Source organism: Zootoca vivipara, chromosome 8, assembly GCF_963506605.1.
Source record: "Zootoca vivipara chromosome 8, rZooViv1.1, whole genome shotgun sequence".
Taxonomy (NCBI): domain Eukaryota; kingdom Metazoa; phylum Chordata; class Lepidosauria; order Squamata; family Lacertidae; genus Zootoca; species Zootoca vivipara.
Genome location: NC_083283.1, coordinates 18961451 through 18985890, shown reverse-complemented (window position 1 = coordinate 18985890; position 24440 = coordinate 18961451). Strand labels below are relative to the sequence as shown.

General features: G+C 44.7%; 1 protein-coding gene across 1 annotated transcript in view; it reads left to right on the top strand.

Moving 5' to 3' along the window:
- The first annotated feature begins 10444 nt into the window (after positions 1 to 10444).
- The window catches only part of TRHR (thyrotropin releasing hormone receptor), a 25179-nt gene continuing 11183 nt past the window's right edge, over positions 10445 to 24440 (top strand). Inside the window, exon 1 of the mRNA XM_035125628.1 lies at positions 10445 to 11245. Within this exon, the coding sequence (XP_034981519.1) occupies positions 10463 to 11245 (783 nt within the window). The 5' untranslated portion in view covers positions 10445 to 10462. The remainder of the gene's footprint in view (positions 11246 to 24440) is intronic.

The following is a 24440-nucleotide window of genomic DNA, read 5'->3' as shown; positions in this document are numbered from 1 at the left end:
GTATTGAGAGAGTTATACACACTCCTGCATTCAACACCATTTGTGCCTGCAAAGGTTTCAGGCCACCATACTGCTTTGTTTCCAATCAGTTCACGCCTTGCAACTTCCTGCTGAAATTCCTGTTAACTGTTTATACCACAAATGTTCTGGCTTGTCTTTTTGTGTGTGTGCTACGGGGCAAGAATGGCCCTCCAAGGACACATTCACACCGTACATAGTGCTAATTTGGGGACTTCCAGTTGGAGGAATGGCGGACTGAGATATGGGCGCCTCTGCCCACAGAGATAATGATGCAGTGATGAGAGGTGACCAGGATGTAAGTTGTCAGCCCTTGTTTAAAGGTGAATATTTACGACACCTGTTGAATCTCTGTTGGAAGAGTATCGGCAGGATTGGGCCAGAGAAACTAAAGGCTCGGTTTCATGTCAATGTCAAATGAACCTCACCAACTTGGAAGAGAACTAGGAAGGAACTCAGTGTGGGATATCGGGTGCAAGCATCTTTCATCATCCCTCTGACATTTCCCTCTACCCTGCCCCCTGATCACTGAGAGAGGTCATCCAACAACATTCTTCTCCTATGTACTTTCTCTGAGACACATCCTGTGTACAGAACCCTCTGCTAGATAAGTTCAACAAACATTCATGCCACTGGGCTGCACAGGCATTAAGCCATAATAATCTCATAGAACCTGCCATAGATATACTCACCATCTAGCTGAGCAAAACTAAACATAAAACAAAAATTCAATATATTGCACATGCATACCACTTTATCTCTCACCTAGTGCATAAAACAATCTCTTCTCTGTCCCATATAATGCATCTTCTCTTATACCTCTCCACTAGGGTGGGTCATAAAAAACTTTTTTTGGAAAATGTTTCCTCCCTTGATCTTATATCAGGCGTATGGTATAAACATAGTCAAATTTCAAATTTGGGACAAATCGGTTAATATTTAGACCCTGCTCCTACAGATTGAAATTTTGCCTCACTACGAGTGATGAAAACATAGGAATTTGACTCATTTATTCTCAGTATGTTAAATTGTGAACTAATAAACATAAATTTTAGGTTTTATGTAGAGCAATAATAGTTGCATACTATTATTTTCTGCAATATTTATTTATTTAAGATAAAACATGTTGATAATTTACATGAAAAACCAATGGTTTTGAACATATTATATGGAACAATTAAGCAAACGGTGTACTAAACAAGTAAACATAAACATTAAACAATAAAACACCACTTATATTATGTGTTGCATCACTTGTAGTGAGGCAAAATTTCAATCTGTAGGAGCAGGGTCTAAATATTAACCGATTTGTCCCAAATTTGAAATTTTACTATGTTTATACCATACGCCTGATATAAGATCAAGGGAGGAAACATTTTCCAAAAAAAGTTTTTATGACCCACCCTACTCTCCACACATCTAGACTAAAAAATGTGAAACATACAGTAGTACCGTGCCATCATTGTAAGACATTCACAAATTTACTGTCCCTTCTTTCAGTGGTGCCGGTCTTAGAGGTGTGTGTGCCTGGCCATTCTTACTTTTGCAAAAAGAGAGAGAGATGGAATGGTAGAGGTTCGTTGTCTCTGTATTTTCCAATTGATTAAGATGTATGAAATTCACCGAGGTAGGATCAGAATGCTAGCATTCCAAGCAAGTAACTGCTGAGTTATGAACAGTTTCAAAAAGTACCGACAGCTCATCATTAGCTTGTACATGCCAAATATGATGATTTATATCCTGCTGCTTTCGAACTGAGACCAAGCAAGGAAGTTGCTAATCAGCATGGAAATAGCAGAGAACAAAAGGCATGGGCAGAATATTGAATTACTGTATACAGTTGGGGTTGGTCAGAATAAACAAGCTTCTGCCATGCATTTGCCAACTTGGGTTTATTGTGGCCTCTTGAAAATCACCATGTGTGGGTTTTCTTCCCAGTTGTCTGTACACGAGAAGTTCCTCACATGTAGTGCTGTTTTGCTAGGGATTATATTCAGTTCACATTTCAAGGTGAAACCTCCCTAATGAACACTTCCTCTTTGATGCTGTGAGCTAGTTTGAAAATGGTTTACCATGAGAAAGTGGCATTTAGACAAATGGCGGTGAGCCCACTGTGTTTCCTTTTTGCTAAATGGAGGCAGAAAACACTCATATAAGATGGGACCCAAGGAAGTTAATGAACAAATTCATTAAAAGCCCATAAACCAACCATGTAGGCTTTATCCTTGCATCGACCACAAAGCAGAGAGAGGTTGCATTTGAAATGCCCGTCATGTGTGGGTGGCTTGCAGAATAAGAAATCTGCCTTTGTCTGTGGTCTTTTAAAAAATGGTGATATAAGCAAGCAAGCATGACCTATTGTGGCATCATTACTGCCACTGCTAAATGCTATGATTGCCCTATGAGGTTATTGAGGTCAACTGCCTGGGGTGTTACTTTGGCATCGAGGTCCTTTTAAGGGTGTAATAATCATAACTCCTTAGTAAGTTTGGGAAACCGAAGAATAACTGTGGGGAAATTCATATGCTGTTATTAGGGAGATAAATGCACACTGTGATTGGGCCATAGTATGAGTACGGAGCTTTTAATCATACAATTTTGTCTCAGCATTTTCATAAACTCTCCAGCAGAAACGTGGAAGAATTTGTATGTGTGTGTTTGTGTGTGTGTATGAGAGATGATATAATAGCAAAAAGAAAAGTACTGTGTTGTTTTTGATATGCATTTTTTTTCAAGGTGAGACTTTGCTATTATTATTGTTGCTATTATTCATCATGCACCCTTCATCCTATGGTCCCAGGGTGGGTGACAACAATTAAAACACAATGTTAAGAACAGTTTAAAGCAACTTACAAACACAGAAATAAGGTGGGTCCTAAAATACGCCTCAGACATCAAAAGCCAGGGTAAAGGGGTATACTGAAGTTGAAAGACAACTTGATTTCAAGTCTCCACTATCCTCAGGATTAAAACTGCTCTGAATGTCTGCAGAAATGTGGTTTTCCACTTCTCTGAGAACTCCCCCGAAAGGTAATGCTGCAGGGCTTATGCAGCCCGAAAAGGAAATTAATGAGGCTCAATATTCAGCACACTCTGGAGGCTGACCAGTCAGAGCTCTTGGACGAAGGTGGTGAAGGAGACATGGCGCCCAGCACTTCCAGGGAAAAGGGCACAAAACCTCTAACAGCCCTGAGGAGGAGAGGGATTCAGTGCAATCTATTGCCAAAATAAAACAGGCTTTAGCGAGTGACTGGACTGCTGCTCTGCAGCCACCTGAAACTAAAATCAAGATGTTACCTGATTGCATAGCTGATGTAACACAACCAGCAAGTGAAGCGCTTAATGTTAGCTTGGCCACTCAATCTGAACAGCAATTACTCAAAATGACATGGGAATATCTGGAATGAAAGATTGAGGATCAGTCTAATAGAGATAGACCAAAAAGTTTTTGTCTACGCGGGATTCCAGAACAGGAGGAAATAGAGGACATGATTGCTTTTATTTTGAGTATAGACCCCTCCCTCGCCACTCACTTCCATTGGCATTGAACAAGCTCACAGAGTAGGCAAACCCCAAACAAGGGCTTTGGGACATACTGTACCTAGGGATGTTGTTGTGCATTTCAAAAGATATCAGATCAAAAATTCAATCTTCAATGCCCTACGCAACTTCTGTGATCTTAAAAAAGCAAATCCTTGATTATTTGGGCATTCCTGGACCTGTTCCTAGAGACCTAGGCCTGTCGTAGATCATTCAAATGCTCCACTGCTCCACTAATAGCTGCAGTAATTTGTTACCAGTGGGCCTTCCCATTTAAGATAGTAGTGCAAGTAAATTGTGAATACCTTGTAGCCTGTGATGTTCAACAAATTGAAAATATACTGCATAGTCTTGAAATTGCCATCCCAGAATTGGGATCAAGTGGAAGGTCTATCCCCCACCCCCTCCTCAGCATGGATGGCTTAAAAGGAGAAAAAGAGGTGGCAATGCTTGTTAATATTATGCATTTCAAGCATTTATGGGAAGTAAACCTAAGACTTGCAGACATTCAACTTCAATTCAAAGCCTTCAGGCTCTTCTTATTTGATTCTCAAGGAAGAAGAGGGTGTGGAGAACTAAAATAATCCCCCGCCCAGCCCTTTGTTAATCTCCTGATGCTACAGGGTAAAGTTCTCCACAGCTTACCCTGACATGAGTCTGAGCAGTCATTTTTACCATGGGGAAAATGGTTATGTTTTTATTTACGTGTTCCTATAATTCTTGTTATTCTCTCATGGCGAGAGACATTTATGCAATGCAGCTGTTTTACCTGGCACCTATCACGCATTCAACACTCACACCAAGGCTCACTTCATGCATATTTAGCTACTTCCTATGTCTGAGTGCTCCCTGGAAGGACAGATCGTGAAGCTGAGGCTCCAATACTTTGGCCACCTCATGAGAAGAGAAGAATCCTTGGAAAACAGCCTGATGTTGGGAAAGATTGAGGGCACTAGGAGAAGGGGACGACAGAGGACAAGATGGTTGGACAGTGTTCTCGAAGCTACGAACATGAGTTTGACCAAACTGCGGGAGGCGGTGCAAGACAGGAGTGCCTGGCGTGCTATGGTCCATGGGGTCACGAAGAGTCGGACACGACTAAACGACTAAACAACAACAACAAAAATGTCTATAGCATCAACTGCCTTAAAGGTTATCTCTCTCAATGCCAAGGGAGTGGGCTCAGTTGTTAAATGTTCTAGGCTAGAATCCATCTTTAAAAAAGAACACCCTGATACAATCCTTGTTCAGGAAATGCACCAGAAAAAAAGGCAAAACTAATACTCACTTTTTGAAGGCCAAAGGCTAGGTGATCAATTTTGTTCTCCAGTGAAATCTAACCAACCCCGCTCTCAGGAGGCGTGGCTTAGAAAAATTTGGAACACCTAATGCAGTGAAGGAGAGTCCTTAGAGGCAATTCAAAAATAGACCGTTTTCATTTGATATGACATAAATTCCTTTCTTTTGTCAACTCAAATGCAGAACCCACCAGGTCTCCAATTCCCCAGGTTACTACGTGGAGATGTTGTGTAGAAGATTAGCCTTCTTTCTTAATCTTCTCCCTGTACATTCTATTTATGATCACTATGTAAAGCTACGCTGCCTGTTTTTGTTATGTCCTGATTTCTCCCTCCCCTTTTCTTGAATTGTTGTGTGTTACGTTTCATTATTGTCTCCTTCGTTGTGAAAATTCTCTATGCAACACATGCTTCTTCGCTCATTACAAAATATCAATAGAGATTTCTTTTTTAAAAAAACAAAACAAAGAGCTAGGGTAAAAAGGTATATATTCAGCATTTGCCAAAAGCTGTATAATGAACCTTTGTGGGGAATGTTCCCCAAATTAGGGGCCGCCACAGGAAATTCGCTCTCCTGCCCCTTTCAATGCCTCTGAGGGTGCTGGAATGACTCCCTCTGCTGATATTAACACCCATGAGGGTCTGTAGGAAAGAAGGCACTCTTTCAAGTATTCTGAATTGTTTAGGACTTTAAACAGGGTGACCACCTTAAATTGCATCCAGGAACTGACTAGTAGCCAATGCAGCTGTTTTTTGTTTTGTTTTTTTTGTTTTTAATAAGCTTATGTGAGATATAAATGGAATCCCAGCCAGTAATCTAGCTGCTGCATTTTGCCCCAGTAAAGGTTTCCTGTTGTCTTTGTCCATGGAGTTTTCTTGGCAGGGATACTAGAGTGGCTTGCCAGTTCCTTCTCCAGGTGGATCACGTTTAGTCAAAACTCTCCGCCTTATTAAACAGAGGATTATAGATATAGAAAGACAGAAGGATTTAAGTAAAGTACCTCACTTTCTAATCGAGGAGGAAAGGAGATACTTGGCCCGCCCAGCCAGATATTTATTCCACCTGGAAATACCCTCTCATAGAAGAGCATTCACTTTGGCCCGTAACCGCATCATGCCTTCAACAGTTCTCCAGGGGAAGAAACAAACGGATCCCTTTATGTGAGAGATTCTGCCTGTGCGGATCAGGAGAAGTGGAATCTATCGGCCATATACTTCTGCGATGCTGCTTCTAAGAGGAGGTGCGAAGTGAGCTTATCCACACTATACTGGCAGAGCTACCTGGACGCTCGGATAATTTCTATATAGAGTGGCTTTTTTCCTACGCTAACCCTAATGTGTCAGTGAAGGTTGCCAAATTCTGTGCTAGAGCCATAAAAATTCGGTCCAATCTAATTAGCAGTGTCCAAATATCCTCAGAACATCTTCAGGACTAGCTAAAGAGGATCCAGTGATATTAACTGCTGCAGTCTACCTCCCTAAGTAGTAATACTCCTTTTAATTAGTTTTCTTTTAACCAATTGTTAAAACTTATACTTATTGTCTATTTTTAGATATTCTTGTTTTCTTTTATTGTTTTTATGTATTGCATATTTATGTGTGCTGGTCAAGAACCATAATAATAAATCAAATCAAACTCTCCACTATGACCTGTCCATCTTGGGTGGCCCTGCATGGCATAGCTCATAGCTTCTCTGAGTTATTCAAGCCCCTTCGCCACGACAAGGCATTGATCCATGAAGGGGACGACAGAGGACGAGAGATGGTTGGACAGTGTTCTCGAAGCTACGAACATGAGTTTGACCAAACTGCGGGAGGCAGTGCAAGACAGGAGTGCCTGGTGTGCTATGGTCCATGGGGTCACGAAGAGTCGGACATGACTAAACGACTAAACAACAACAACAACAAAGGTTTCCTGGTCATCTTCATGGACAACCCCACATAGAATGCATTGCAATAGTCCAATCTGGAAGTTACCAGAGCATTGAGAGTACAGTGACCAAGTCAATGCTGTTCAAAAGGGACTGTGGCTTCTGAACCAGCTGGAAAAAGGCCACTAAAGTCACCTGACTCTCCAGTGACATCCAGAAGCACACCCAAGCTATGGACCTGCTCTTTCCAGGGGAATGCGGATTCATCCAAGTCAGGCTGTCTTCCTACCAGCTGGAAGTGAGAGCGCGTGACACACAGCGCCTGCCTTTTCAGGATTCAGCTTCAGTTTACTGGCCCACATCCATTTGTTCACTGCCTCCAAGCACTAGCCTAACAACACCTCAATCATCTTAACTGATTCCGATGGAATGGGTGTCATCTGCATATTGATGGCTCTTCACATCTTCAACTCACAGCTCCCAGAGGTTTCATACAGCCTGCTCCCTGTGGGATAGCTGTTGAGCAGAGGGATTGATCCTGTAGGGGATGGGTGCTGCTTCACAAGCAGCTTCCCTGCAGGTAAAGGAGCACCAAGGAGAATTTAAATGAACCATTGGTAAGTATCAATGGGACACGAGTGGCTCTGTGGTCTAAACCACGGAGCTTCTTGGGCTTGCTGATCAGAAGGTCGGCAGTTCAAATCTCCACAACAGGCTGAGCTCCCATTGCTCTGTCCCAGCTCCTACTAACCTAGCAGTTCGAAAGCACACCAGTGCAAGTAGATAAATAGGTACTGCTGTGGCGGGAAGGTAAACAGTGTTTCCATGCACTCTGGTTTCCGTCACGGTGTTCCATTGCATCAGAAGCAGTTTAGTCATGCTGGCCACATGACTCACTGTGGACAAATACTGTCTGTGGACAAATACTGGTTCCCTCGGCCTGAAAAACAAGATGAGCACCACGGCCCCATAGTCACCTTTGACTGGACTTAACCGTCCAAGGGTCCTTTCCCTTTCCCTTTTTTTTTACCTATCAAGGGCTAGTAGCAGAATGTAGAGCAGTATGGCTCTGAATACCAGTTGTTCAAAGTGGAGAGAGTGCAGCAGCTAGACTGGTGATTGGGAGTGGCTGCCGAGACCACGTTAACACCGGTCCTGAAAGACCTACTATGGCTCCCAGTATGTTTCTGAGCACAATTCAAAGTGTTGGTGCTGACCTTTAAAGCCCTAAATGGCCTTAGTCCAGTATACCTGAAGGACCGTCGCCACCCCCCATCATTCAGCCTGGACACTGAGGTCCAGCTCTGAGGGCCTTCTGGCGGTTCCCTCACTGCGAGAAGTGAGGTTACAGGGAACCAGGCAGAGGGCCTTCTTGGTGGTAGCTCCCGCCCTCTGGAACACCCTCCCATCAGATGTCAAGGAGAAAAAGAACCATCTCACTTTTAGAAGACATCTGAAGGCAGCCCTGTTTAGGGGAATTTTTAATGTTTGATTTTTTATTCTGTTTAATATTCCATTGGAAGCTGCCCGGAGTGTCTGGGGAAACCCAGCCAGATGGGTGGAGTAAATAATAATAATAATAATAATAATAATAATAATAATAATAATAATAATAATTGTAGCATTCAAGTCCTGCCTTTAGGCTTCCTGGGGGCATCTGGCTGGCCATGGCAGGTTTCTGGATTAGAGGAGTATTTGGCCTGATCCAGCATATTTTTCTTATGCTTGTGGTACCTAAGTGTAGCACTGCACTGTTGCATGAGTACTTGCAACTGATTCCTGTACTCTTTTCACTTCACAACAGTCATTGACTGTTAGCATGTACTGATAACAGCCTGATAGGTTTCCAAAATGTGCACTGTATGGTTCTTTAAAGGAAACATGCTTCCTGTAAAAAACATTGCTTTAAATATATTGTTTAATATGCTTCCTTTAACAACAACCTTTTCACCCCCAAACCCTCTTATGAAATCCAATTTCCTTCCCTCCATTCATATAATTGGTTGTTTCCAGGAGTTCTGGAACTGAAGGCAAAGAAGCAGAAGTGATGCTTCACACATTAGAAAGAAAATTGGATTTTTTCCCCTGTTTCTTTTGAATGCCCAACATGAAAGAATACCAAAATAATATGTATAAATATAATAGTGTCTGTGGCTCTTTAACAGAGCACTTAAAAAAAAGAGAGAAAAGAAATGGTTTGGAGGCTGGCCCCCTCCTCTTTCTCATTTTCTCTGAAGTGTGGAAATTCAGAGCAGGATTCAGAGGAGAGAGAGAGAGAGAGAGAGAGAGAGAGAGAGAGAGAGAGAGAGAGAGAGAGAGAGAGAGAGTTTTGCCACGTATACTTTTCAGGTGTAGATTCGTAAGGGAGCATCCATTGCACATACCTGTTTGGGTGCTCCATTAGCAGTCCTAAAAGAGTAGAGTGGCACTTGCCTTGTCTGTCTGTGCATTTGTCGCTTTTTTCCTCTTTTCCTTTTTACATAGACATCTCGAGTTAAAACTGTGTCGCCAAAAGAGGTTCTATTGCCTTTTCCTGAGAAAAGCAGATCTGTGGATCAATGGGCACTTTGTGTATCTTTCTCATTAATAGGCTGTTTGTGATTTGGCAGCTTGGTAGCTTTGAGATGATCAGCCTCTTCCCTTGGAGGGCTTAGGGGAGACTGGAGCGGCGAAGCTTTTGCGGGCAGCCGCTGCGATCTGCAGCATGTTTGCGGAGTGAAGTGCTGGGTTTTCTCTGACTGCCCAAAGTTGGAGCGGAGCTCATGCCGTCAACTCAGATTGGACATGCACAGCTCTGAAGTCCCTGCAAAGAAGCTGAAGGTATGTGCCATATATCATATTGAAATACAGGGACAGGAGGGAGGAATGGACTGGGGTATCTGATAGATAAATATTTGTATGTATTATCAACACACAGCCCTCTATTCTCCTGCAGTGATAGAATTGCTTTCATCTGACTGGGGCTGATCAATGAATGCCAATGGCTGTGGCTACCAGCAGGATAGCATAAAACAGTGTGAAAGGGCTTTAACTCTCAAGGAAAGGGCAATCCCTTTCCTTGAAACCCTCAGCATGACTCTTTGGGGTCATCTCCTATGAAGAATGTCTTAAGCTGGGAGAGTTCATTCTGTCCAATCTTTACTCCCAGTTCAATCCTCTCTCAAGTCACACAAGACTTTAAAAAAAGCAAGTGATACAACTAAGGAATACCAGCACTTGCAGTGTACACACATATTTTGTTTTGTCCTGCTGTGGTGTCGACTCAAGCAGATTTTTGAAATTGACTATTGTATTGTCTTAAATACTGGAGGGGGGAAGACCTAGCCTAATTTGTCTCCAGCCTTTGATTCACTTTTGCTGGAAAGAGAATAGTCTAACACATCATGTTACCCTTGTCTTCTGAGGCAGCATTCTCAGCAGATAGAAAAGTCCTTCTTCCACACCTATCAGTGCCTGGTTGTTGTTGTTGTTGTTGTTGTTGTTGTTGTTGTTGTTGTTTTTATTTTTAAAAATCCCCCACCCAATGAAACAGATGAACATACCTGTGTGTGTTTTTGTGTGTGTTGCGGCTGGTGGTCAGCAAGCTGTTTGGAGCAAAGGGACTGTCATGTGTGACATATCACCACACAAGGGACCTGCATCTTACACTGCGTTCACTATGATCAACTTTTCCTAGGGAGACAAGGGGGGAAATGTGCTGACCAGCAGCTGCTGGGCAGAAGCAGCCGAGTGAAGATGGAGAACACTACAGACAATGGACAGAATCAAACAGAGTTCTTGCCGATCCGGGAGGTGGCCACCCTTGAATACCAAGTGGTCACCATCTTCTTGGTCCTCCTCATCTGCGGGTTAGGCATTGTAGGCAACATCATGGTGGTGCTCGTGGTACTCAGGACGAAGCATATGAGGACCCCTACAAATTGTTACCTGGTGAGCCTTGCTGTGGCGGACCTCATGGTGCTTGTGGCTGCCGGGCTTCCCAACATCACGGAGAGCATCTATGGATCCTGGGTCTATGGCTACATTGGGTGTCTCTGCATCACTTACCTCCAATATCTTGGCATCAACGCTTCTTCTTGTTCTATAACCGCCTTCACCGTTGAGAGGTACATAGCCATCTGCCACCCTATCAAAGCCCAGTTTCTATGCACATTCTCAAGAGCCAAAAAGATAATTATTTTTGTCTGGGCTTTCACCTCCATCTACTGCATGCTCTGGTTTTTCTTATTAGATCTCAACATGGTAGCCTACAAAGATGCCACTGTAGTGTCCTGTGGGTACAAAGTGCCCAGGAGCTACTATTCTCCAATCTATATGATGGACTTTGGGATATTTTATGTCATGCCAATGATATTAGCAACTGTCCTCTATGGGTTGATTGCCAGGATATTGTTCCTAAATCCCATCTCGGCTGACCCAAAAGAAAACTCAAAGATGTGGAAGAATGATGTGGCTGCCCCAAACAAGACCAAAACAACCAACAAGGGTATCAACAGTGCTGTGGCTTCCAGAAGGCAGGTAGGGAAATGGCCTGCCAATGGCCTTTCTTCTTCTTCTTCTTCTTCTTCTTCTTCTTCTTCTTCTTCTTCTTCTTCTTCTTCTTCTTCTTCTTCTTCTTCTTCTTCTTCTTACCGTGGTTGTAGCTGGGGTGTGTGTGTTCTGCTACTTTTGGATGTAATGGAACCAACATGTTTAGGAGCATTGTAGCTCTGAATACAAGCAATGGAGCTGTGGCTTCACGTCTTGCTGGAGAGCTTCACAGCTCTTCCTGTTGGCACATTGGACTAGATTGACTATGGTCTGATCTAATGAGAACATCTTAACTTTTCTATTAAAAGTCCCAATACCTGACCTAGGACATGCAAAGAGCCCTTCATCTATCTGAAGTTGCAGTCAAAGATGGGTGTGGTGACATCACAGGGTGCTGTTGTCAGGAGCTACACCTGGGTAGGGTTGTTCTTTGTCTTATCACTTCTCTTTGAGCAGAAGTGATATATATTGTTGAGTGCTGTAAGATCCTAGGAGTTCCAGGTGCATACCCAGGGTTCGTGTTTCCTTTTGGGAGTAGGGCACAGAGGAGACTCCAGTATCTTTATAATATATGGTTTATTACACACATATATAACCAAGAGTGTCTTGCTTCTTTCTTAGCTGCCAGTCTTGAATTCAAACAGTCCCCAGCCATGGCTCTGACTCTCTGCAGCTTGCTGACTTTTACATGCAACCTTTCACCCCCAGGTTACTTGTAAGCCAATTCTGAAACTCTACTTTTAAACTCTGCTTTGCCTTCCAAACTAAACTCTGTGTTGAGGAAGGGGCTCCTCCCATTTGTTGTCTGACACAGAGTTCCCCCTCTCTGGCTACCCTAATGGTTCATTACCTTCCCTTTGTCTTTCTTAATTGCTCATCTCCCAGGCGATTTCCTGACGCAGGAAACTGGTCTGGCTTAAATTTTAATACTTGCTATATCCAAGGTCTAGCATCCCATTTTAACATGTCAAGCGTTGTTTAAATTCTAACATTTACTGAATCCAGGAATTTAGGGTGTCTAGCACCCACAAACTCATATCAGTATTGTGAGGGACAGGGGATATCGCGAAGTCCCTCCCCTCCTGAGTTCAAGCCCGTCCCCGAGCAAAGGGGAAAGCAGGGAGAGTTCCGATTCCAGTGGGGAAGCAGGAAGTCGTGTCCGAGGCTCAGGCAAGGTAGAGGAGCCAGGGTCCCAGGTGGGACAGGAAGGGGCAAGTAAGGGGGGAAGACCCATCCCCCCAACTCCAGAATTACGCAGGAAGAGGAGGGGCAAGAGGATGGGTCTGCCAAAGCTTTTGTGTTGGAGAAAGACGCGCCAAAAGCCATTAGGAGGTTCTGAAACCGACTGACAACATCGCTCCGTGTAAATAGCAATGACTTGAGCACTGTAAATACGCAGCACCAATAAAAGAATAAAATGCAGAGCTGCGTAGCGTCGTTACTCTGAAGTAGTCCACTCCGGCCACTGTGACAAGTATGGTGTGGATTGGCCTCAAAACAGCCTGAATGGACTCCTGGCTCGGATATAGCTTCTTACTATGTGCTCAGTCAAGAACCCATATTGTTGCTGCAGAATATGGGAAACCCATAAGAAGCCAAGCAAATATTGGTGCCAAAGCACCTCAAGAAATCAAATCCAAAGGGATGGGAGTTCCATTGTTTGTTGTTCAACAAAGACACCTAAGAAAAACTCACAAATAGGTGACAGATGTCCCCTAAATTTTATCCCATGATTTGGTAATCTGGATGATTGCTTCAGAACACGGATTTTTAACTTTCTGATAGTATTATAGCAAATGTAATTTTGGGATTTGTAGGATAGGCTCTATCTAGTCCAGTGATGGCCAAACTTGGCCCTCCAGCTGTTTTGGGACTACAACTCCCATCATCCCTAGCTAACAGGACCAGTGGTCAGGGATGATGGGAATTGTGGTCCCCAAACAGCTGGAGGGCCAGGTTTGGCCATCACTGATCTAGTCTAAGGGTCATCATGCCATCATCATAGTTTAACAGTTTTATACAGTGTCCATTATAAACTAGACACTGTACAATAGCAAGTGCAATACATCCTTGCCAGCACATTCTAATTATGATACAATACTTATGGAAGTGAAAAGAAGCTGGCAAGGATAATAGTTACTGGTAGGTTTGCCAAGCATTGGGCGACAGAAAAAAAATATGCAAAAGAAACATTTGGTGCTTGATCTCAGCAGGCTATAATGAGACTTCCAGTTATGGTTCCTCTTCTATATTTAGCGTAAAATTAACTACAGTGGTACCTCTGGTTAAGAATTTAATTCGTTCTGGAGGTCCCTTCTTAACCTGAAACTGTTCTTAACCTGAGGTACCACTTTAGCTAATGGAGCCTCCCACTGCCGCCGCGCTGCCGGCAGTCAATTTCTGTTCTTATCCTGAAGCAAAGTTCTTAACCTGAGGTACTATTTCTGGGTTAGCGGAGTCTGTAACCTGAAGCATCTGTAACCTGAGGTACCACTATAGAGGTTTGTTTGGGTTTTTTTTTGCCAAATTTATGGCCTAGCTTTGAGGTTCTCCTTGCTGTCTTTTGTATGTACTCATGCACAATCTCATAAGTTACCATATGAACAGAAGCCACACATTCTCATCACCACCAGCAAGTAACCATTCCTAAATGCCTGGGTAGATAGATTCCAGCTTACAGCTGGAATGTCAATAAGTTGATACCAGGCACACTTTTTTAAAAAGGCGTTTTAAAATCAGGGAGCCACCACAGAGAAGACTCTGTCTCCATTCCCACCACAGGGGAAGATCCAATGTACTTCCCCTGGTGATGGAACAAATAGTAGGCTTTGCTGAGGACATGGACAGGATCACACAGGGAGAAGGGTTCCTTCGTATACATGAGCCCTAAGTTGTTTGAGGCTTTGTAAGTCAAAGATCAACAGTCAGTGTGGATCTTTCAGGATCAATGTTATGTGATTCTTGACAGCTATCTCTGTTGGTTCCCTGGCAGCTGCATTTTTGAAAGATCTCAGGGAGGTTTATATTAAGTGGTTTATATATGTTTAAATAAGGTGGCACCCATTTTGAGGGCGAAAGGACCCGCAGCTTGGGGATTTATCTCTGTCCTGGGTGTGGAGCCAAGCACTGCTATTGGTTGGTTGTTCCTGCGCCCAGGGCAATACCCCCAAATTCCTGTCGCCATTGGCCGATTGGGCGGCAGGAGGACGATCTGGCCTGCAATAAGCCAGTTCACAGTGGAGGCCCAGGACCTGCCCACAAAGCCACCTCCCAGAGATGCTTTTAAATAAGGTGGCACCCATTTTAGGCATGTCCAATTGATGTGTGACCACTAACGTGTGGGTCCTTTTGGACCTAGAAGAGGAAGGAATGGGAGTGGAACAGAAGGGATGGAAATGGGCGCAGGGAGCGGAGGGCTTATGTGTGCTCCACCGATGTGCACTTTGATCCAGAACGCAACCTCCATGGAAACGGGGAGTTGCTTGTACATAAAAATAAAAGGACAGCTTCATTACAGTAAGTAACTATGTAAGCAGTTCCCAGAGCAGGGGGCCAGGGGTCATTGTGCCTAGGCGATCTCTGTCTAGCAATAGCTATAGCTGGCATAGGAGTCCAAACTGCAAAGGGATTCCGTGCCACTGAGGCCACCTGGGGCTCCAATGACAGACTAAAAGGTAAAAGGACCCCTGACCATTAGGTCCAGTCATCACCCACTCTGGGGTTGCGGCGCTCATCTCGCATTATTGGCCGAGGGAGCAGGCATACAGCTTCCAGGTAATGTGGCCAGCATGACAAAGCCGCTTCTGGTGAACCAGAGTGGCACATTGAAACGCCGTTTACCTTCCCGCTGTAGCGGTCCCTATTTATCTACTTGCACTTTGACGTGCTTTCGAACTGCTAGGTTGGCAGGAGCTGGGACCGAGGAACGGGAGCTCACCCCGTCGCGGGGATTTGAACTGCCGACCTCCTGACTGGCAAGCCCTAGGCTCTGTGGTTTAACCCACAGCGCCACCCACACCCCTTAATGACAGATTACGTGCCTGCTATTTCAGGGCATGTGCAACCACCACCATCTGCCCCAATTCCCAGCCCCAAGATCCACTCACCCATGGGACCTCCAACTTGTTAGCACTCACTCAGTTTATTGGCCTTCATCCAGTTAACTGGTAGAGGATTGTGCTGTAAATGTGTGGCTTTAGGCACTTTCTTGGGACCTAGACCCACTAATTAGGGCTGTTGTAAATATAGAATTGGTTCCTTGGGATGAAATGTGATAGAGAAACAGTTCTCTCTCTCTCCCTCCCTCCCTCCCTCCCTCCCCCCCTCTCTCTCCCCATCCCTAAAATACGCTTGCTTATAAATAATATTGGCAGAATAATGTGCTGCAGGTGTGACGAGACTCTGGGTTCAAGTCCTCCGAGATGCAAGGTGGTCCTGATGCTGACTGCATTTGTACGACTGAGATTTGTTTTTCATTGTATCATCACAATCACTTCATTCCTCCCACATGAATGCCTGGGGTTGCTGCTGCTGCTGCTGTTGTTTTACAACAGCAGCAGCAACATTCTTTCCGGGTGCCCTTTCTTTATTATCGGGCTCCATGCTGACAGAAAGAGAGGGGTTAACAAGGAGCATCCTTTCAATGCAGCCTTTGAAATCAACGGCATCCTTTACAAAACACATACCTTTGTGTTGCTGGAAAGAAGTCTTCAATGAATCTTCATCACAACGCCTATCAATTTTCAACGCTCAAATAGATTGTGGCTTTTGTATATCATAAATTGGCTCTTCTAGTCAAATTCTGTAGAGATATGGAATACTTAACTTGGGGTGCTTTGAGATTTTGAATGTTCTTCAGATATGTGAACACAGATCCACTCTAGATAAAAAATTTTTTTGGGGGGGGGGAAATGTCAGCATTCACCAGTGCACCTGAGTCATCTCAATTTATTTTTTTAATTAACAAAATTTGCCTGGAACGGGTAGCACTCCCATGTGCTGAATTTCAACATTCACAGTTTAAAGGAGAGGACTGTTATGAACTGTTTTATTATTTGTCTGCCAGTATGCTTTTTATTATGTTTTATTATTATTATGGATGTTCTGTGATGTGTTTTTAATGTTGCACACCGCCGTGGGATCTTTTGATAAAGAGTGGTATATAAATTGAATAAATAAAATATATATATATTCAGGGGTGGGGGGCTATCCTTTGCCCAAGACTAGGGCTCCGTGAACCAAGTCTCTAGGGTGCACATTTTCCACTGGTCTGACAAATTGGAGCTAAGATGAGAGCTGTTGCTTCAGCAATGGTGGGGTCCCAAGCTATTTGGGGGTCTTGCCTGCTAGGTCTGTTAGCCCCCTTTGGGGGGGGGCTTGGCGGGGGTGGGCCTCCCTGGCAAACGGGCCTATCGCAGGCCAGATCGTATTCCTGTCGCCAAATGGACCAATGGCAGCAGGAGTAAGGGTACATTCCCCTGGACATGGGACCAACCGACCAATTGCGGCCCTTGGCACTGCACCCGGGCGAAGTTTAAATGCTTGACAGGTGAGGCCTTTTGGCCTTTTCTCTTGCCACACCAGTTCCCCTCCCTCCCTCCCTCCCTCCCTCCCTCCCTCCCTCCCTCAGATTAGGGTTTTCATGTACACTTTGACCTTGCTATGGACAATGTCGGTCTCCTAACCTAACTTGGCTAATTGGTGCTGCCATTTGGGTTTTTGCCTACCTCACAGCAATTGTCACAACTTTGTAAGGCGGATAGGCATTGGGTAAGCCTAGTCTTGGTTGGAGGGGAGGTTGTAGCCTCCACCTGCCCCTCCACGGGGAAGGGTATCCTGTTAAAAGCATCCAGCATCCAGGAGGAGTGGCTTCTGCCCAGACAGAGGCTAGGGCCGTACCACTCCTCCAACAGGAACTGCTTGGGATTTGACGTAGGCCATAGGGCGTCTCCCCCCCCCCCAATTGGCTTCACCCCTAGTAACTCTCCCAGCGAACAAGCAGGAGTGACATGTGCAGTTGCTTACCACAGTGCCTATGGCCAAACCTCACATCTGTAACCAATAAAGTTGTGGCCTTATTTGATCCCCAATCCAATATCCTGCATGGTGTCTAGTTATTTACATCTTGGGGAACAAGGTGCTCACGGGGCCTCGATACACAGCACCAACACCTTGAATTGGGCATGGTAGCTCATTGGCAACCAGTGCAGAACTTTCAGGGCCAGTGTCCCATGGTCCCATCAGGCTGCCCCATTGACCAACCTAATACCGTAACTGTATTCTGTAGTCTCCAGATCATCCTCAAGGATTGTTATCTATCTTTACACAAGGCAAAAACATTGCCTTTGGCCTTTTAAACTGGGGTGGGGGTTGCTTTTGCTAGTTATGGGAGTTATGGGAGCAGAGAGGAGGTAAGAGCACAATCTTTGGGCATCAGTAGCTGTTTCCCTCTCAAGGCTAGGTGTGATTTTGGATAGGAGGCAATTGTCATCAGGATCACAATGCAGGAGGAAAGTTAGCTGTGGGTAGAAATATAAATTGGCATTTGATATAACATGTCCGCACACATACCTGAGTGTTGGAGTGCTCGAGCTCAGCGGGACTCACACTCCAACATGCATCGCACTGTAACATTCTGAGTTGGATTCAAATAAATTGTTGTACTAGCAAACATGCTATGGGACTCCCCCCCCCCCCGAGGGTCAAGAGAACACCCCAAAGAGTGTGCAGGGAAATAAGAGGGAAGTTTGTTGCATCGCGCAGGTAGAAGTGCTTGCGCTGACAGAATGATCACCTTAGTTGCTATGTTGAATTCCACCCGCTGTGTTCTTGTCATGTCCCAGAGAAGAAAGGATGGGATGTATTACCAAAGCAATGTTTTGCATATACAAGGTCAAAGGTGCGGATATTTGCATCTCCAGCTAAAGTAGCAGGGGATGGTGGAATCCCAGCCACTATTACTCAGAGTAGATGTAACTGCATTTAGTGAGCGGATGGTCTAATCCAGTGAATGGTGGCTTCATAGCTTCATATTTTCTTTATTTATAACTGAGGCAGCAGAATGCCAAACACAGACATCTAGTCCCATGTATGAATCTTAATCTGATTAATAACTACATGTAATTTTTGTTAGAATGTTTTGTTTTGTTTTTCTGTTTTAAACATAGAACAGTGTCCATTGTGTGTGGCATGTGCCACAGCAGAGATCATTCAGTTTGCAACTAAAAGGTGAATTCTGTCAATGTAAAGTCAACGAGACAAGGGGGTGGGTGGGTGGAGTGTTCCTTAGCAACCAGGTGGAACAACCTGAACGAAGGAACAAGTACTCTGATTGGCTGTGTAGTTCAGAAGGAGCTTCATATAAGGCCTGAACTAAGAAAGACAAAACCTCTCTGTTCCTTTCTCCTCAAATTATACACTGGTTTTGTTCAGCTTGTTCAGTGAAGTGTTATCAGAACTTAGCTCATGTTAGCAACATGACCTTGATAACATATTGTTCTGGTGGTGGTTTCTGCCTGTACGCAATGGCCAGGCAGTGGTCTGCTTTGACAATGCTGTTCATCAGAACTCAGGGGAAAGGAGGAGCTGTTTTCATATCCTTTGCAAATTTGAGTCCTTCCAACAGGCTGTGAACCTGGAGCCATCCACATTTTGCTGGAATCCAACGCCATAGCTGTCAACTTCTGGATTGGAAAATAAGAGTTCAGCAGCGGCGCAGCACCGGAAGTAACTTCTGCGCATGTCCAGACACGCCAGGCACTCCTGTCTTCCACTGCCTCCCGCAGTTTGGTCAAACTCATGTTCGTAGCTTCGAGAACACTGTCCAACCATCTCATCCTCTGTCGTCCCCTTCTCCTAGTGCCCTCAATCTTTCCCAGCATCAGGGTCTTTTCCAGGGAGTCTTCTCTTCTCATGAGGTGGCCAAAGTATTGGAGCCTCAGCTTCAGGATCTGTCCTTCCAGTGAGCACTCAGGGCTGATTTCCTTCAGAATGGATAGGTTTGATCTTCTTGCAGTCCATGGGACTCTCAAGAGTCTCCTCCAGCACCATAATTCAAAAGCATCAATTCTTCGGCGATCAGCCTTCTTTATGGTCCAGCTCTCACTTCCATGGGACCCAGGTGGCACTGTGGTTAAACCACTGAGCCTAGGGCTTGCTGATCAGAAGGTCGGCGGTTCGAATCCCTGTGACGGGGTGAGCTCCCGTTGCTCGGTCCCAGCTCCTGCCAACCTAGCAGTTCGAAAGCACATCAAAATGCAAGTAGATAAATAGGAACCGCTACAGCGGGAAGGTAAACGGCGTTTCCATGTGCTGCTCTGGTTTGCCAGAAGCGGCTTTGTCATGCTGGCCACATGACCTGGAAGATATACGCCGGCTCCCTCGGCCAATAATGCGAGATGAGCGCGCAACCCCAGAGTCGGTCACGACTGGACCTAATGGTCGGGGGTCCCCTTTACCTTTACCTTCTCACTTCCATACACTTCCAGCTCTTCCATAGTTAAAGCTAATTGGGAAGAGCTGGAAGCATTTCTAGAGCCCCTTGAATCCTCCTATCCATCCACCCCAATCATAATCGGTGGGGACTTTAACGCACGCATGGGAACAGATGATTACAACCTATACAGACAATACAATCAGATTCAGGACCCTGGAAGTACAACAGTCATAGGCCCCACACGACTCTCCAGAGACAGCAGGTGCAACTATTCGGGGTTATGCTTAGCCCAGGCTGCAAAAAGAAGGGAATTGACAATACTAAACGGCAACCAAGCCGGGGACCGCCCAGGGGAATATACCCACTTTGCAAAGGTGGGCGGAAGTGTTATTGATTATATGCTGATATCAAGTTTTGTCTACAACCTTGTGTCGAAGTTCCAGGTGGAGCATAATACCGAGAGTGACCACCTACCACTAACCCTAGTATTAGATGGCCTATCTCCAAACAAAGCCAAGGCTAACCCATTTTTCATCCCCATCGCCAATTTGGATCAACCTGCACCTAGAAGAATAAAATGGACCCCCATTCTCAATTTTGAGTTAACCCACCTTCTTCTCTCGGAAGAAGTGAAGACTATCTATTCGGCCATCGCATCAGCTAATGCAGCGAGTTTGGCCATGGACCTATTTAAAGAGCTTTTAGAGAGGCTGAAAAGCTTTCTAACATCAGAAATCCTTAAAATTGCGACAAAGCGGGTAAAAGACTCAGAGAGGTGGTTTGACGCAGAGTGTAGAAAAGCAAGGAAACTCCTGAGACTAACATACCGCAAATACAGAAACACCGGAGCACCCTCTCTATTTACAGCATACATCACCTTAAGACGAAATTACAAACAAACATTAAAGAGAAAAAAGCAAGAAGCCGAGAGAACTGCATGGGGTTGTTTACTAAAGGCTTCGAACGAGAGAGATACAGGCTGTTTCTGGCGTACCATCTCGGGCCTCCTGGATCAGGAGCGCTATGGGCCTTTATGTACGGTCGAACCACAGGAGTGGCTCAGATACTTTCAAACTTTGTTTCAAGATGACGAACTCCAACATAAAGAGATAGGTGCCCACCCAGGGGAGTTAGCACCTTGGCCCCCAGTCTCTGCAGAGGAGGTAGGGAAACTAATCGGGCAACTTAAGAACAACAAAGCCCCGGGATCAGACTATATACCCGCAGAACTTCTGAAGGCAAATCTGGGCTGGTGGGCCCCCCTATTGGCAACCATGTTTTCTCACATCGATTCTACAGGCACAATCCCTGACTGCTGGGCAGAGGCAATAATTATCCCCATCTACAAGAAAGGACCTACGTCAGACCCGGCAAGTTACAGGCCTATTAGTCTCCTCCCAATACCCAGCAAGCTATATGCCAAACACCTATATACTAAACTAACCAGCTGGATGGAATCAGAGGCAATTTTGGCGGAGGAGCAAGCCGGGTTTAGACAGGGCAGATCGACTACAGATCACTGCTTTGTACTATCACATCTCATTGATAAGTATGCTAAAGAAACACGCGGGGTGCTATATGCAGCCTTTATAGACCTGAAGGCGGCTTTCGACTCAATTTCTCGAGCCAGACTTTGGACCAAACTGAATACAACCAACATTGATAAAAGACTATTGTTCTTGATAAGCTGTCTTTACAAGGACACCAAGCTTTTTGTAAGAACCTCACTCAACGGGCAACTTATTGGTCCCATTTCATCCACCAAAGGGGTCAAACAAGGCTGCATCCTAGCCCCAGCCCTATTTAATTTATACATCAATGACATGATTAACTGTCTAACAGGCCCGGAGTTCCACGCCCCCAAATTGGCTGAAAAACCAATTTCGGCACTACTGTACGCGGACGACGCGGTCCTTCTCTCACGAACCAAAATTGGCCTTAAAAGATTGATGAGGGAATTCTCGAATTATTGTAGGAGAGAACAATTGGTGGTGAACTGCCAGAAAACTAAGTTATGGTGTTCGCCAGGAGACACAGACAACATAGATGGGTAATGGATGGCCAGATAATAGACCAGGCTAAGACCTTCAAATATCTAGAATTGTCTTTCAGTCAACAGGCTCGTGGGTGGCACACCATAAGTACGCCAGTGAAAAAGCATCCCAAAGCTCTAAGGTTTTGTCGCGATTCTTTACACTAAGGGTGGCAGGTACATCCCAGCAGCTCTTGAGGTATTCCAAGCAAAACCTCTGGCGCAACTACTTTATGGGGCTCCAATATGGACGGGGAATCAGTGTAGTACTCTTGAAACAGTCCAGTCAAAATTTCTAAGACAGATTTTCGCTGTTGCATCATGCGCACCAAATGCGGCTTTACGCCTTGAAGCCAACCTTCTATCTGTCGAAACACGGACTTGGCAAAGAACACTTAAATACTGGCTCCGTCTAAATCTAAATCCACCTGGGCTATTGCCTCTAGTCACACGGGATGTACAGAAAGGCGCATGGGCAAAGGCTGTGCACCAAAAACTCCTCTCATGTGGCCTGCACACACAGCATTTACTCATAATGGGCCCATCCAAGGCAAACAGCCTCATATACCAGCGCCTGAAGAACATTGAACAACAAAACAATATGGCCATTATTAAGAAATTTAGTGCATGGTATATCCGTCTTCCACCTTCCTACATGGACTTCCGGTCACCATACCTGTCCAACCCTAACCATCCCAAAATACAGACGAGCCTTCACACTGGCCAGACTGGACATGCTACCCTCCGCCGTCCTTGAAGGTCGATTCTCAAAACACCATACCAGAATCGACTATGTCCCTGCGGAGTTGGCAGCGTGGAGACTGTATCACATGTACTCCTGTCCTGTCCCCTATATAAAGACCTCAGGGATGAGATCATCACACCTCTGATATCCACCATTTCGGGCCGCCATCCGAGGATATACTGTTTTTCCTCCTGGCAGACCAGACTGCCCAGACAACAGAGAAGGTAGCCAGATTTACTGAGAGGGCCATGAGACTGAGGGCCACCAGCTAAAGGACAATAGCGCCGCCTGTTGTGAAACATATAATTAAGATCTCATCTGTCCCATTTTAATTGTGTTATGCTGAATCCCGAGACAGCACATTTGTTGTTTTATATAGCATTTTTCTTTTTTCTTCCTTTTTACCAGGTTATGTAATATGAATCCTTTGTTGCAATGGCCTGTAGGCCACGCAAATAAATAAAGTTTTACTTACTTACTTCCATACACCACTACTGGGAAAACCATAGCTTTAACTATACGGACCTTTAACTCAGAGAAGCTATGAGCTATGCCATGCAGGGCCACCCAAGATGGACAGGTCATAGTGGAGAGTTTTGACTAAACATGATCCACCTGGAGAAGGAACTGGCAAGCCACTCTAGTATCCCTGCCAAGAAAACTCCATGGACAAAGACAACAGGCATATGCTAGTATTTCATTCTTATCCTTTTCCAGAATTCCCTTTGGGCTACTGTGCCTGTGCTGTGCTTATCCAAGCAAGTGTCAACCTCTTCAGTGCACTCGCACTGCCAATGGCGTCTCTGCTGTGGCCCTGAGAATTTCTCAAACCAGCCAAGCACCTGCGATTTTGTTCCAGTGTATGCTGCAAGCAGATTGTTCAGCCTAACAATATACTCTCCCTCAGATTGTTCTCAGCTTTTAAAGAACTGAACCATGTTATCTTACCATACCCAGCTATAACCCTCCAGGCAGGCTATTTATCGGCTGCTTTTCTATTAAATTTTGAATTCCACCCTTTTCCTGCTGATAAGTGTTTTTACCTGCTGCAGTGATGACATTTGTTAGATCTGATGGTGTGTTCTAAATTAGGCACTCAATATATATGGTTTGTAAAATGTTGTTATGAATTGTGTTTTAACATGTTGGAAGCTCCTCCTCCTCTTCTTCTTCTTCTTCTTCTTCTTCTTCTTCTTCTTCTTCTTCTTCTTCTTCTTCTTCTTCTTCTTCTTCTTCTTCTTCTTCTTCTTCTTCCAGACTATTATTAGGCCTTCCATTCAGACTACCACCTCCCCCATTACTCCACTCCTTTGATCAGGATTTTAAAATATTTTCAACAGAGAGAGAGAGAGAGAGAGAGAGAGAGAGAGGGAGGGAGGGAGAGGGAGAGAGGGAGAGATATAGATTTGTAGGAATGGTCTGCCGAGTCACTCATCTTCACAACTAGACAGGGCTTAGTATCCAGGGTGGGAAGGAAGCACATAGCCAGGTGCAAAACACGCCTGGTGAATATTGAACACTGTGTGTGTGGGCGGAGGGCTGTTAGCATGATTATTTCATCATTAAGCTGTCTACTATTATGCTATGTATGACATGCTATGTAATGTTTTGATTATCATGTTTCGTAAAATATGTTCTTAATGTTGTACACTACCCTGGAACCTTTGGATAAAGGGTGGTATATCAACCAACCAAACAAACAAATGCTCATGGCTTTCCCCAAAGAATTCTTGAAACTGTAGTTTACCCCTCGCAGAGCTACAATTCCCAGCATTCTTAGCAAACTATGATCCCCATAAGCTTTAAATTGCATGGTGTGGGTGGGCCAAAGTCACCTTATGCAAGAAACCAGTTGCTTGGGGAGAAGAGCCAGGGTTTCCTATGGCTTGGTTGACAAGGATTGGTCCTTGGGGGCCCAGCTGACTCAGGCAGGCTTGTTCTGCAGCCTGGGAGGCAACTTTAAAGCACAGAA